This window comes from Psittacula echo (genome assembly GCF_963264785.1).
Source record: "Psittacula echo genome assembly, chromosome: 2".
In the NCBI taxonomy this organism is placed as follows: Eukaryota; Metazoa; Chordata; class Aves; order Psittaciformes; family Psittacidae; genus Psittacula; species Psittacula echo.
The window spans coordinates 111373314-111389847 of record NC_137737.1 but is presented as its reverse complement, the minus strand read 5'-3'; the positions used below and the strand labels follow the sequence as shown (position 1 = coordinate 111389847).

Below are 16534 nucleotides of genomic sequence, written 5' to 3'. Positions count from 1 at the left end.
AGACAACGCCGGCCTTAGCAACGACCTGTGTAAGAGAGGGCCTTCCAAAAGTGCAGGCACCGTTAGGTAGTGTATATCATGTAAACAGTTCAAAGCTTGCATGGCTGGTTTGTTTGTGTGATGGTGGGAGGTGGAGGGCTGGCCCAGAGGGTATATGCACATCTTCTCACAGCACCAGCTTGAAAGGGCATTTGCTTCAGAGCTAGTCTGGTTTTGGGGATGGTGAGCAGTCTGGGGAAGGTGGGCACTCTGCGTCAGTGATCTTTAGCACTTACATCTGCGAACACCAAGAATTCCATATAAGTGGTTTTAAAGGATTTAAGGAAAGCCTGCCCCAATTTCTTTTTTTGACTTTTTTTTTGATAAACATCATCATCCATGAGGTGAATAACATTCAGCTGTAGGCAGCAAGTGGGCATTTGGGGCCAGCATGACTATGGAAGTTGGCAGTGACATGACTTCTATCAGACAATCTAGCTTTGGCCATTTGGGATGCTTCTTAAAATAATTCAAACCCTTTGTAAGCATCTCCAAGAAACATCTTGGCAACTGCACGCTTAGTAAGCAAGGATTTAGTTTACCTATTTTTCGATATTTATTTCTAGCTTAAAGAAAAAAAAATAAATACAATTTACACTTGAACTTTTATTCTTTCTCCCCCAAACTGTTCTTCCCTCACACTCCAATGCTTGCAGTGACACCCACTGGCTGTGGCAAGTCTCGTTTCAGTCATCTCTAAAATGCTTCAATTCAGTGACAAGATCACTGAGAACCTCCAAAAAACATTGCCAACAAAAAGCTGCTGCTCTGTCAGCTCGCTTAATATGGTAACTCAATACCTATAATCCCACACAGCTTTCTTCCATTAAAGCTTTAACAAGTACATAATGACCCATGGTTACTTAAGTATAATAAGATACACATTTATATAGAATTACTAGCTAATTAATAATTCCCACTGCTTGGGCAGTGGAAGGTAGTAGTTCATTTTATGCTTATTTGTTCTTCGTCAAGACCATGAAGTAGCACTAGTATTAAGTTTTAGTTTTTCATAAGGAAGGAAACACTGAACTGAGCTGGCACACCACAGCATGCCTAGCTGCTAGGAGAGGCATTTTAACTTTTTAACTACTCAGGAACTAATGTATGTTTTTGTAGACTTTTCTGTATATACACCAGCAGATTTCTTTTAGTACCCCCAAGCAGGTTTTTTTCTCATTTTACACATAGGAAAGAGGGGAAACAGAACTAAGTGACTTGAGAAAATGCATCAGAAACTAAATCTAACAAACCTCAGTCTAATAGCCTCAATTGGAAGATGACTTGCTTCTTTAACTCTATTAGAGCAATTTCTCTATAACACATGTAGGTTTTATTGTTTAAACAAAATTATCCAAGTTTAAGTTGGAACACAAATAGCTCCTGTTACAGTGTTCACCAGAAGAAAAGGCTATGTTTCAATTTAACTACAACCCCGTGGCTTGGAAAAGATAAAGGGGAATGTTAGAAATACTTGGAATGAAAAAAAAAAAGAAATAAAAGAGAACTACTTTTTGCCTGCCCTATGGCACGAGCCAAGACCAAATAGCTCCTGGCTGTGAGGACACAAAGCATGTTTGCTGACCAAGTCCAATTAAAAGCATTTTAGTCAACTTTACATTACTTCCCACATCTACAGCCACTGACGTTCTCTCCAGAGGAGGGTCAGAAGCAGGACTATTACATTCATGGAAAAGACATTTATACAGGACTTCTCCCAGAGCTGAAAAAAAGTGTTATCCGACACCTTCCCAGCCAAACTTCCTCCCGAAGTGAAAAATCCTTCCTTTGATAAGAAAGCTGTGTCAGACCACAGTTGTCCCTGACAAACTGCTCTCCCTCAGCTTGCTCCAGTTTTGGCAGCCGTGCTCAGCAGAACCATGCTGCTCTTCCCAGCTAGTCACCACACTTAACAGAGCCACCAGCTTATCTTTGACCTGAACAATGAAATGAAAATGAACTGTGCATAAGCAAGCAGTTGCTGTGGGTAACACTGCCCACCTCAGCTCTGAGGCAGGCATTCTCCTCTGGGTTAGAAATTCCATCAATAACCTGTCATTAAAGACTTCTCTCTCCTCCCATCCCCCTTATTTTTCTTTGCGTGCCCAGACTCACAGCTATCTTCAGTGCTGCATATACACAGTTCATAGCAAAATAAGCCAGGCTTGCTAGCTTCTCTTCTTACCTTAGATGTTCTTTCCATATCAAGAGAAAATAAACTATTGAAGGGTGGTGGGGAGGGTCACTTTCACTCAAACGCTGAAAGTTGGTGCCTTTTAGATACTCTTGTTTCGAATCCACTGATGACCAGTGCAAGGAAACAACACTGCTGCTTAGCAATCTGGTTCTAGAGTTTTGGGTTGCATGCACCATGCGGTGGTCCACGTCCAGGTTCCCTGCGGTACTACTGACCTCTTCTCAGGCTACCCTTCATGAAAGAAGTACTAACTCATGAAGAATATTGTGTTATCGTGGATGACTGCACTTCTGCTTTCACTCCTAGATAGTACTTGCATAGCATTGTGCCATGATCTTAAGCCATACCTACCCTTCAAGCAAAAGTGTAACAACACTGCAGCTCACACAGCATGGCCCAACTTAGCATTTGGCAATGACAGGGAAGAGCGTAACCTAGGATATGCCAAGACTTTTATCTATCTTCCCTAGGAAAGCCTCCCAGTCCCCAGCCATCTCTATTAATACTCCTATGAGCATTCAAGCTGGCTAGCTTAATGGTTAAACATCTGGACCTGATAAATCAGCCTTAATTTTGTAGGAAAGGACAGGCCAAATCCAAAAATTCCAGTGATGCTCCCTTTGATTTCATCTCAATGTGACATGCCATCTGAAAAAGGTAAGTCAGTCCTGCATTTGATAATTGAAGATGGACAGAAAGAAAGACCAGACCAGATCAACATTAGAGAATAATTTTCTCTGGCAAAGCTAAGAGGATAACACTAGCTCTCTTACAGGCCCACAAGTGCACCCTCACACCCTGTGGAAGGACATTCTGGAGAGAGGTAGGGTGGTGGTGGCGAACAGATGCGACAGACACACATGGGATAGGTTTGCTTCCAGCCAATCCAGACAAGTAGTAATTACGGCAGAATTTTTTTTTGCCAAATGAAAATTGGCACAGGAAGCGAAAGCTAGGCACAGCTCCCATCCAGAACAGGGAGACAGGGGAAAAAAAGAAACAAAAACACCTCCCGTGTTAAATCCTCCTGTCTAGATTTTTTTCTTCTCTTCTGAAGGCTATCTGAGTACCTCCTCAAAGTTGAGAAACTCCTGCAAAAGCAAAACTATGAAATCAGCCAATGACCTACTCTTCCTGGAGTGCTCAACAATGGCTTGCCAAATCTTGGTGTCACCATTTGATTCAGCATAGCAAATAAAGCCTAAAATTAAATGTCTGGTATCCCAGCCTTGTTAATGAAGATACGCTTTTCATATTGAATTCATTTCCATGTTACTTACCAACAAAGCAACGTCAGCTCAGGACAAGGAGACTCCCAGAAGGCTTGGCCCACTCAACGCTACTTGGCTGCAACACTTTAAAAGTGTAAGTGGCCTCCAACTACTGCCTGCTGCAAGGCAGGCGTCTCACACAGCTCAGTATTGAGCAGTTGATCTGCAGTAGCTTTTGTACACCACTGCCTGTTTGCAGTCAGACACAGTTCACAGTAAATCCAAGTCACAATCACTTAGCCCTTCAGAACCTCTGTGTGCATCATGGGAAGAGAACTGTATTAGGTAGAACCGCAGCTCTGTAACTTCTGCATCAGGGACTGGCTTGTACCTTGCCCACCTTCCTTCTCCACCCATGGCATAGTTACAGGATATGTTACAAGACCTGTTACTCCAAGGAGATTTGGTGTGGAGGGACCATGACAGGGAGAAAAACAGCCAACCAACCAACCAAAAATACGCGCAAAACCAAAACCAAACCATGAAATACTTTGTTCTTGACTTTCCCCGTATGACTGAGCACACTTGCAACTAGACCAAAAAGAAGCACCTTTCCTCCTTCCTCAGGTGGTAGCCAAAACTTCTGTCTTACACTGCCAATACACAGAAATAAGAGATGTCTATAACTTAATTGAAATTTTCCTATGACTGAATTCAGGAATCCCTCATATCAGTAAATGCTATTAAGAGCGGAGGCAGACACAAGGACAGGGTCCCCACTGTGCTTATGCCAAAGCTCTGTGACAATGACTCAGTGTAATGGAGGAACTACACTGAGAAGGGGCAGATCAAGAAGGGACACAGTTCTGATACCAAAGAAGAGACACAAAGAATTGAAATGGAGGCCTTGAGTGCTGGGGGATAGAAGCACTGAAGACGTGAAACACAAAAACATTAACAGATGCGAAACAGAATAACAAGAGTTGCAAACATGAAGGTAAGGAAGGTCCCTTGTTAATTCAGCAAGGGTTAAGGAAGAACCTGTGCCAACCTGAATGACATTGACATCTTTGATTCTCATTTGTGAAATATGGTTTTGGTACAAGGGCTGGAAATTTCTTTCTAGGGTATAGGTGCCTGGTCTGTTCAGCCTCTTGGTAGAAAGATAATGAGTTACTTCAAACTTCTGTCTCCAAGAAACTTGCATACTCCAGGAAGCCTTGAGAAGCTGGACATTCCTTCCACTGAGCAGGCTGATAGGCTTCAAAGCATATTTAACTAGAAGCTGTGTTACTATAGGGTGAAAAATATTAATCAGTTCTAGCCATCTAGGGAGACTGTGGTTATCATTAAGAATACGCGGGACACTTACAAGAATTCTTTTCCCCTGCCTGCTGGACAAACTGTCTCATATAGTTTATCTGCTCCAACTGCATGCTTTTGAAAAAGAGCTAGACTAAATGAATACTTTCAACTAGAGCTAAAGGCAAACACTCCACTGGAACTTTGCCCTAATCAATAGTAGCAATGTTCATGTCACATGAGAGTCAGAGGATAGAATATGGTGCTTACTGAAGTCAGCAAATAAGCTAATTATACTTAGCCTGCTTGAAGAAGGGGACAAGTGAGGTCTGGTCCACCCACATATTAATGCAATCATCATTATCCTTATCCCTTGTTTGCTTTGTGCTTACAGTACAAAACCTCTTGTCACAAATGGAGGGTGCTACTGACCCCGTGTGGAAGAAATACTCATGCATCACAGGATGCACAAGTGTCACTGGGGAAATGGGCTCAGATTTGTCTATTTACCTCCTGCAGATTTATTTTTAAGGAAAACTCAGTGAAATGCTGTTACAAAATGTTGCAAGGGGTCAGTATAGTCTCACAAGTGTATTTTCCTAACTTTAGTAAATTTTGCAGAAATTGAGGTTTTTACTAACTTCTTCAGGGCAGTTAAGCATCAACAAATCCTAACTGTAAGAAACAGATTTTGTACTAAATTTTCTGTAAGTTGAAAACATGTATTGTTGCAGAATAACATTTATATATTATCAACTAGCAATTCATCATAGCATCACTCTGTAAAGGCTGCTTTTAAAAACAAAACCTTATTAACACCTAGGGAGCCTGGACATCCTACTCTCATTACTGCAAAGGGAACAAAATATTTAAATTCCTAAAATATTTTTTAGCCAAAACCTTCTCATAAGTATTAAGAACAGTTGCTAGGCTTCATTCTTTCAAGTAAAAACTTTCCAATTCATGCTCCTTTGTTGACTGTTGTAGGGCTGCACAAAGCACAAGAACAAGATCTTCAATGATACGGTTTCTGACTAACTGAAACCCCCTTTCCATATTACCAAAAGGAAGGCTGTAGCTTTTTATTGAAGTACTGCGACTAATTTTTCTTTCCTAAAATAAACCAGAGTACATCCATGAAGAACCACCCTCTGCACATAATTAAATGTCAAACCCAAAATAAATCATCATTGTCCAAATAGAGGGATAGTGGATAGTGCATAGTGGATACAGCTGGGCTTAGCTAGAACAGGAAAGTGCATTATACAGAAATTAATTACAAAATAAGTATTACATTAATTTCATTGTACAGTATGAAGCAGCTTTCTCAAAATCTGAAAACTTCAATATCAAATACTATCAAAACCAGCAGTTTTCATTGTAACCAACAGTAGGGGCTGAAACCCAACAGCTCACAGTGACCAGGTCTTAAACCTATGCCAATGCTGCTCCTCATCACTGTCAATGAACAGGTATGGAGAGGTGTGCGAACAGCTTGTAAGTCCCAAAGCAAAGATCATGTGGCTACTTATAATGTATTTGACAATTTGCATCAATTGTTTTTAAGTAGAACATAAAAGGGTATCTGAAAATATGTTTTCATATAGAAGTATCCTATAAACCAAAGCTGAAGAAAACTTGAAAAATGAAACAGAGAAAGAGAGCAACAAACTTTTTATTCTGTCAATCCATTTTTCACCTGTACACTATGATAAATTAAAACACTAAGCCATTAAAGTCTGGTTGGTTTTGTTTCCTTTCATTACATAGATACATACTTTTTAATGCATCCATTAAATTGAATTCTAAAAGTACAAACAATGATGCAGCAACTGTTGTCTCAGAATACAGAAGTTACTGTATCTCGCAGGAGATTTTCAGATGATCACATTCTCATAGCCAGATCTGTAAAGGCCATTCAATTATAAGTAAACCAGGAGTCTAACAAAAACTTAACAGCAGCTCCAATCACTATTATGAACTGCATATTTGCATAAAAAATGCAACATACACAATAGAGGAAAATTTTAAATCAATCTTTTTGTTGTTACAACATAATCCACTTTCCATACTTCCACACTGCTGCTTGCACAACACTTGAGTATCTGAGAGATTCAAAAGGCACGCAGAATTTCTGATGTTGCTACAAACTCACTTTTCAGGGACACATTATAAAGAACCAGAGTTTTTTTTGAAGTTTGGAGTGCAAACTTTCTCAATAAACAAACTCTGGTGTGCTTTTGAACACTGTATGTCAGGAACTAACAGACTTACCAAACATTTACTTCAGGTATATGATCTTCTAATTCTGTGGTGACATCAAGCATCATTACAGCTAAGGAGGAGGAAGTCAAACGAGCCACAACTCTCTTCCCAAAGATGTGTACACAAAAACCAGTATTAATTCAGTCCAATTACAGTTTTAAATCAAAGCTTTTGAAAAAGTCAGTATACATCACATATAATGTTTTATTAACCATACAGTACATTAGCATTTCCTTTGAAAAGCTTAGACCTTGCTAAGCAGTTTTAATGAAAGCAATTATATAATGCTATCTGCATACAGAAATCCACTACATTCACACAGACCACCTTAATTTTTTCCAATAAACAGTAATGTCAAAATCTACAATTTACTGAAAATACAAAGTTGTTTTTAACAAATGCAAAAATGTTCCTGTGGTTCAATCAAACCTCTTTCCTAATATGAACAGTCTGCATTCATAAGGACACTAAAGCTTGGGACAAAGAAAGTATTTCCTAGAAGCTCAAGATGAGACTTAAACTTTTGCAACTATGAAACGGCACGCAAATATACAGATTTGTTGCAATTATTTCTCTCCCCCTTACAAAGACTTACTGGGCCAGGGTAAAGCAGGTGTTTTTACATGTTTGCTTACACAATGACCTCCCCCCTCAGTGACTCTAAAAATGTCTCATACAGAACATTTTATCAGCTGTCTTTGCCACAAATACTGCTTCTGTAAAACTGACTATGCGCTTCAGGCCCCCATGACTGGTGCAACAAACAACTTTCAGAAAGCTTAATAATACCCAAGCTTGCTAGTTTTCCTTTAGAGAAAGTATATACAAGTTTATAAATCCATGGCAGGGTTATTACAATTATATTATCAACTCACTAACTGGATTCAATAGATACTTGCATTCTGTAAGGACTCTATGGCTGCTGCCCATTCAATAGTTCTATCAAGGCACTGTACAGTCATTAAATCTCTAACGTTCTCCAAGATGTGCTGAAGGATATACTGAACTTTTAAGCTGTTAAAAAGCCCTGAGTCAGAACTTTCATATTTACCACAGGCTTAGCTATAAAAATGGCACACACTAACATTACTGCAGTTAACAGTTTTGCTTTGTCAACACAAATTATGAAATATGTAAAAATACAATAATACAAATTCCAGAAACTTACACAGGAACGAAATACAATGTACATTGTGGCAAATCACACACTTCTATCATACGTAGTTTATACAGTCACTAAAAAAAAAACAAAACAGCCTTCACACTGTATTCAGACATCAAAACTGATGAAGCAAACCAAAACTGATGTGTTTCGCCATCCCTTCCCAAAGACACAGAACAACTAGAGAAGAATTCAGTACTTCGGCAGAAAGGAGGTAGCACTGCTAAAAGTTAGGCTGTAGTGTTGTTGGGGTTTTTTTAAGTGAAAACTTGACCCATGCAGCACAAAGAACAGGAGAGGCTCTTCAGTTCACCAGCTGCTACCAAAAGAGGAAAATGAAGTTTCTGACATTTAATTTTGCAGAGGAAGCTTAGATCACTAGCTCAAAGCAGCTTCTTCAAACAACTTACTGTTTACACAAACTGCAATTAATACTGCTAAAAATAATTAGGCATACATAAAACTCCATCTCTAGGAAATATCTACACAATAAGTACTTAGATTATTTTTAAAAGACCATTTCATGTCTTTGTAAGAGGCTAAAATACCAGTTGTAAGACTACGCTAACAAGGCACAAGTACTTGTGCAAATCTGCTATATTCTCACCCAGTCCAAGTTAAGAACACCTCCTCATCAAACTTTGATATTTACAAATAAACTTGTTTATTCTCTTGACAGAGTAATTTTCCGTATCTACTCCAGCAAAATGGGATTTGTCCAAACTCCAACATGCAAGTGCACAGTATGTCAACAAATGGGAAGTAGGTAATAACAGCCCAAATTTTGAGAAGTGCCATTATGAGGTTGGGGTATAGTAAGTGATAGCCAGTTGGTTTGGGGAAAAAATGTCAAATATATTTATACAGAAGTGAACAAGCTACAGTTATTTAGCATATCCTGACAGCCTCTAAGGTAGCCTTCATACTTTAAATCACCATGTACTGATGTGACCGTTTATATATTTACTAAATAAAAAAACCCAAACTGAACATCTGAGCATACCTCACACCTGAAAAATATGTATTATTAAATGCCTTCTTGATGGTTTCAAGAAACAAAATTGTTAGTAAGTACAGGGAGACAACAATAATAAATTTTACATAATAATGAGATTTACACTTTCAACTTTTGCTGAATACAGAGGCTCAATGACATAGCCTTAACTCTCCTACTTGTTATTATCCCCTTTGGCTTGCCGCTGAGCTGCTTCTGTTTTTCATCGTTTGACTGTTATCCAACTAAATTGCACTCTGTGCAAGTTGCACAGACGATGCCAGGCTAAATTGAGTGAATGAACTTAATAGTTTCCTCAACAACACTAGTTCACCTTCTACATCAGAATCCAAAGACAGTGTGTGAATCTAAATATCTATTTCCATAAATGATACAGATTTGCAAATATTTTTCCTCATTAAGTGTTTTGAAAGGTAAGCACTGTGTAGCCTTCCCAATATAAGACACAGCTCTTTTACCAGTTAATAAGACGTCTGTATTATTAATTCAAGCATCTTGGTTAGCTCACCTAGTTTTTCTAATTCAGCTGTTTCTCTTGGTACCATTAAGTTGACATACTTTAATTTCAACTGGCACATAACATTGTTGAATCACAACACAATCACAAACTTGCATGCAGTCACATACATCTAGTGTGACCACAGTATAGAAGACTAAAGCTCTTTGTATAGCAATACCCTTGGTCATTGTCTCTGCTCCCACAGGACTGCAATGGTATCCAAGTATTAGGAGTGTTATAAAGTAACTTGCAGCCTAACAGAGCACTCACCTATCTATGCTACAATATATGCCTCCTGCAAACAAGGAGTAGTTAACATTCAGCTCCAGTTTCCCATCCAGGATGCTGGACATCAATTCTTACTCAGCTGAATTATTCAATTGATGCTAAGTTGGAATACTTTCAAGTAGTTTTGGCTTGTTCCAGTGAAAAAAAATTAGGAAGATGCCAACTGCTATATTGAGGTTTCAGTTTTGAGCTGTGTTATCAAGAAGAAATCTACCCTGTTTTTGGGCTGACAGTTTATAGAGGTCCCCTTGAAGAATAAATAGGACACAATATTCCAAACATTCACAACATTCCAGAATCAGAGGAAAACCAGGTAAAGATCTCATGCTTACAGACTAAAACTCAGAATGGATTGTCAAATGGCACATCCTATTATAGAATTATTTTTAGGAGAAGACTGACAGGAAACCGAAGCCTACTACAGAAAGCTCAGCTGCCAAACATGCCACAAAAAAGGTCAGACTTTGTGACATGCATATTGGCCAAATGAAAATTGCAGTGAAGACTCAGGTGTACTCAGAACTTAAGTGGAGACAGTGAAATGCTGAACTAAAAACCAGCCTTGTATCAAAAAACTTTCCAAAGCTCCTCAGAATTTTGGTGTTTTAGAATAGGAAACCAAGAAGGAAGAAAAGGGAGGGCTATTTCATTTGGCCAAGATGACAGATACACAGATTATCTGAGAACAGATGACTACTAGCATACAGAATAAAGCGGACCACGATATTGAATCCAGACTGAGACTGTGTCCAGTGAATGAACATTTGCAATTTCAAATCAGGCGTAAAGAAGCTATAGAAAGGCTACATATTACATCACTTTGCTATGTTAAAAGTCAGGATACATACATTGGAAAAATGTATCACTGTAGCTGTCTCCTGGAAAGCTCTATCTAGTATTTAAACCTTACTGGTTAAGAGTTCACCTGTCTCTACAGTTTACTAGCAGCATTCTTCTGAGACTTTTGCCAATGTTTGCACAATTCAGGCATATCAACATAAGCTTCAAAAGACTGAGGTTGATTTATCTGTAGAGATCACAGTTTTACGCCTTCATCCTTACTTGGACCTTTTCCTGAACTATTCCTTTTTCCACATTTTTGACATGTACAATTAGAATTAAATAAGAACTTAATCTTAGCTGCAAGTAAGGCACCTAAGTGACTCCAGTATGGATTTGCTTCTTGTTCTGCAAGAGCACAGCTAAATGCACAATAGCAAAGGGCTACGTAAACTATGTACTCAAAAATCTGCCAAATCACTTAGGAGTAAGCACACATTCCTTTTAGCTACAAGATCATTAAATCAGCATACATTCTTCCATCCAAAAAAGATAGAAGGATGTATTTGTTAACAAATCATTAACAGTTTGCAGCTCCTGACAGTAGCATTTTTGGGGTCAAGAATACCTGTTTCTCACATCAGTGACAGCTAACTTGTTAAGCCAACTTCAACTCACCTAAGCATGGCTCACAAAATCCACTGCTCTGTCAGCAATATGTTCATTTGCAGTATAACCCAGTAATGTTCACAGGTAAGTTCTGGTATTAACACCCTGCTCAGATGAATAAGCAAAGTTAAATCTTCTCTTTTGCTGTTGACACTGTTTGCCTGGAGATAATAAAACTAATTTAAGCAAGGAAATCTTGCAAAAATCTCTAAATTTTCCTAATTCATAAACCCACAATTTTTAAATGGCCCTGCATGCGTATACATGTTCCTTTACAACTCATCGAGTTCACTGGTCTGAAATGGATAACTAACCAGTTGCTCAAATATTTTCCTTTTCAGTTAAGTAAAAAGTAATTCCATACAAAATTATGCGGCTAGCAGAATTAAGAAGTTGACCATTTAAGTGAGCTTGAACCTGATAGACTAAAGTCCAGTTTTGGGAACATAATGTTTCTAAACTAGTTTTTTTCTTTTGACTGTTTCCTTCCCAACCCATCCTTAGCAATGAAGGGCACGATAAAGTAAGAATTACCTTAGCATTGCATTTTGAGACCTGATCTTATGGGACTATTATATTTATTACTCTTGTGTATACACTTTGTATTGATTTTGCAATATTGTGTATTTCAAGACAGAAATTATTGTGAATCATAAATGTCACAGAAAATGTCAAAGTTCTCCAGAAAAGCATTAAACAAAAAAAATCCTAAATATTTATATTTGATATTAACTGACAATAAAACAAACAAAAAAAAACAACAAAAAAAGCACCAACCCAAAAAAACCCTTACATGCACCTGATGCATACATTAAAGAAAAAACCTGAACGAAACCAAAATAAGATTGTTCCTTTAAGATTTAAGGAGGAGGCAACAGGAAGAAAGAAACAAAACAAAACCCCCAAAAGATTGCTTTAAATTAGCTTCAGGCTTAGATGGTTTTTAAGAGTAAAGTTCAAATACTGTTCTCTTATTTGGTGTGTTCACAGTCTTTAAACAATTACCATGTAATGAACCTGTGCTACAGTATTAGAAATGTTTTCATTAGAACCCTTTACCACCTTTCAAACTTACAGATTTAAACCACCAAAATGTCCTTACAATTTCATAAGCTAATAAAAGACACTGGTTCTGCTACTTAATACAAAAGGATCCTTCGTTCAATTGCCTTGCGGCATATGGGACATTCACTCATTCGGTCTCCACAAAGCTGACACGTTCCATGGCCACAGAGAAAGATCATATTCTTCAGACGGTCCAGACAGACGGGACACATAGTCTGTAGAAGATTTTGACAGGTTACACAGTCAATGGCAGTAGTGATGCAGTATGAAATATGCAACATATATATTAGGAAATCTAACAATAAATAAATCTTAAGCATAGCAAATCACTGCTATAGCATAACCCAGAGACTAACCTGAAAGCTTAATATTTTTTTAAGTAACGTTTTTACTTCGTATTGACTTAAAGTGTATGAACTTTCCTATCCCACCATGATACAAAAAATAAGTAGCTTTTTTTCCAACTATGATCTAAGTAAGACAATCCAGTACTAAGCTGACATCACATTTTCAGTATCATTACCCAAGATTGCAAGATTAAGATGTGCTTCGGAAACATTCCCCTTTATGTCATGTAATCTTCCAGGGAACAAATAATACAAACAGCTTTATGTGTGCAATGTACTAGTACACAGAATAAAGAGGACTACTACATTGAATCCAGACTGAGATTGATACTGAAGAACTTCTACTTTTATTACTGTTCATGTCACCTAAACAGGCAGAGCATCCTTCTTTAGTCACACCAACACAAATGCTCTAACAGATGCATTATCAAACATGGCCTCTTATTTTTTTTTTTAACCTGTATATAGAAGACATACAAGCCACATCACAAACAAAAGTTATTGGTTATTTAGTTAAAACTGGAGCACTTCAACACGTTATTCTGGTTTAAATAACAGAAAACGCATTGGCTTTTTCAGTTATTTCAGTGGTCAATAAAATTTTTATCCAGGACCTTTACCTGTTCCTTGATGTCCTGCAACTGCTGTTGCAGCTTCTGTACATCTGCATTGACGTTGGTGTTGTCTTTGTCTTTCTGCAAAACTGGAATGTTTCCACTTGCTGTAATTCAGACAAAATAAAGATATGCGATTATGCATCAATCCAGTGAAACAGTAATAATTATTTCCAGTGTACTGACTACAGTTTGTCCATTATTGGAAGTAATGTTACTCAAGCATATTTGATAATCTAATTAAATTCCCTGTGACATCACTGCAGCTCAATTCATAGAGAACTTCTTTGCATTTAGTGGCTGTACTTCTTTGACAAGTATTTCCTCAATAATGATGCTCAGCATGCCTATAGCCTCTTAATGTTCTCAGAGTTCTTATCTGTCAGTGAAGTTCTTGGAATAAATTCCTTTGCATGTCAAAAATAAAGCCAAACCTTTCACACTGAAAAGACTTCTTATCTACATAGCTAATTCTCTTTGGGGAATTGCGCAAGCATCTCGGAAGTAGTTTGTTCAAAATCCGAACAAGCTCAGATCAATAACCCTGTATCTGACTGATCCAGGAAGCAATGCTACTATGAGACAAGAGAAATAAGTATTTCAAATGACAAATTTTAAATTTCTGTGTGAGTATTAAAAGCCTGATTTAAAAGATTATTCTTATATTTATTTATCTAGGAACAGTATGACAAGAATGATTTAATATTCCAATTCACATAAACTCAATTAAAACACTGCATACCACACATACAGAATAAATACAAATAATACATAGAAATTGAGAGATGTCGCAGGAAGTTTAAAAACTAGTCAAAGCAGGAGATGTAAAATTGAACAGTATGTCATAAAAGTTGCTTGTACCTAGATGCAAAATATTTACCATCCCTTTATCAATTAAGAGAGTTCCAGAAGTAAAAAGGATACATTTATTTGCTCATTTGCACAACTACTGGCTATTTTCAGCTTCTCCTTCATTAATAAGCATCCAAGAGTCACATATGTTTCAGTTGGAAGCAATCCTTTTAGTGCAGTGACTAGTGTTACCATTGCATCTGCTGCTACCAACGTAGAAAGCAGTGCAAACAGCAAACTGGCTTAACACTGTTTTTATTAAACTTTTCTTTAAAAAGAAGAGAAAAAAATTAGGTCATTTAAAAGAATATGAAGCTGGCGAGGGAATGTGAAAGAGAATGGGTTTTGGAGGCACTCACAAATATCATCAGTGGTATCTTCTGTACCTTTCCCTCCGCAGCACATTATGAAAGGCACTCTTCGCTCAACCACTGCCCGACACTGTACGCATTTCTTCATCAAGCTTGCACAGTCTGAGAGGACAGAGAAATCATAGAACCAGAGAATAGTTAGGGTTGGAAAGGACCTTAAGATCATCTCCCACTATTTTATTTTTATTCCTATCATAAGCTTATTTATTCACAATAACTATACAGCAACGTCATAATAAATGCTTATCATACACATAACTACTTCTGTTCATCTTCACATAATTTTATGCAAAAACACATCTATAAACAATGTCTTGTTTGGGAATCAAAGTAAACCTATTCTGTTTATCTTACTCTAGTATATTTTACATGAGCAGGCTCCTGTTTCTTCAAACGGATGTCTATTCCACAAGAATTATAGAAATTAAGTAAAACCACACATTTGAAACCAAAATTTCCAAGAATGTCATCACTACCTGCTTTTTCCTTTAGAACAAAGGATCTCATTTACTGTCCTAATCCTCCAGGGGCAAAGAGGTATGGCTTCTTAAAGAGCAAACCTGTATCTTTTGACAATAACCTAGAAAGGAGGCTGTAATTCTTCTACAAATGGCAAATGATCGTCTCATACATGATCACGGTTACTGTGAATCAGTAGAGTGGGTCCTACAAACTACACAAATTTGGAGACTCTCTCCCATCCTACTTGAACAAGACGTCCAGAAAATAACCTGACCTGAAGTCAGATTACTAATGAACTTTCAGCAATGTAATTAAAAATGTTCTGTTTCAAGATTACTTCAAAAAGAACTTCCATCAAGTTTACTTACTCTCACAGGCACACATATGACCACAAGGTTGGAAAAGCACTGCTGCCTTTTTGTCTGAACACACTACACATTCTTCAATCTGTAAAGAACAATGAACATACATATGAGAGAAATTTACCTCCTGCTCCCTCATTAGTTTGCGTTTACATTCTTTTTGGAAAGGCATGTGGACTGTAAGAAGCTCCATCCAGTGTTATTTTAACCAATTCAGCACCTCAAAATGCAATTCTGAGGACCTGTGCAGGGAGGACATGAGTACAGGCAAACAGAGGAGAGTAACCTATAATGCTGGAACATGATACGATTATAATGCAAAATTAACTCCAACCAGTGAGACACCTGTAAGGCAAAATACCGCTTAAAACATACTACACTTTTCCTTGACCTCTTTGTTTTACTTTACCATTAAAAACAGGAAGAGAACCAATAGACTTGGGAAGTTTTTACCTTTGTCCTAGACTGAACTTGTTCTTTACAGATGAGGCATTTTTTCACACGTGGTGAGCACAGAGAGCATGTGGCAATGTGTCCACATGGGCCAAACAGAGTATCTCTCTTCATATCTGAACACACCATACATTCTTCTAAGGTTTCAGAATCATTGTTGATCATAGATGGACTTCGGGAACCAACCTGGCCACTACAAAGAAAGCTGCAGTCAAACTCATTTTAAGAAATGTCAATTGGCTGTATCTATATATTCCTACACATCCAGGCATCACTGTATCACCATAAACCAATGTGAACTGCATTTTCCCAAAGGTATAATTGGCACCAGAGTGCAAGGTCAGACACTCAGATAAAGACATTGAACAGAAACAGGTCACATAAGTTAGAATAATGTCTCCTGAATGTACAGAACCCTTCCCTCCCATCCTAAGGATTTACTCTATTGAGATATGTACCCTGTAGATTCAGAACTGCACAGTGTAACACCTTTATCTTGAATACACTTCCAATACTTAGCAAAGGACAGGCTTGTACAAGAACCCCCAAACTTGCATTCACCTCGCAAACTCTATTCACCT

The 16534-nt window shown here is 37.9% G+C and overlaps 1 protein-coding gene across 4 annotated transcripts in view; it reads right to left on the bottom strand.

Annotated features, from left to right (window-relative positions):
• Positions 1-6492: 6492 nt before the first annotated feature.
• The window catches only part of MIB1 (MIB E3 ubiquitin protein ligase 1), a 70545-nt gene continuing 60503 nt past the window's right edge, over positions 6493-16534 (bottom strand). For 2 of the 4 annotated variants that reach the window (XM_080611337.1, XM_080611339.1), the window contains exons 17-21: positions 15954-16146; positions 15507-15585; positions 14665-14778; positions 13460-13560; positions 6493-12707 (exon numbers count right to left, since the gene is read on the bottom strand). In XM_080611337.1, coding sequence (XP_080467463.1) covers positions 12567-12707; positions 13460-13560; positions 14665-14778; positions 15507-15585; positions 15954-16146 — 628 coding nt within the window. In that variant the 3' untranslated portion in view covers positions 6493-12566. Of the gene's footprint in view, positions 12708-13459; positions 13561-14664; positions 14779-15506; positions 15586-15661; positions 15743-15953; positions 16147-16534 lie in introns of those variants that run through there. The other 2 variants (XM_080611338.1, XM_080611340.1) reach the window with 2 other exon arrangements.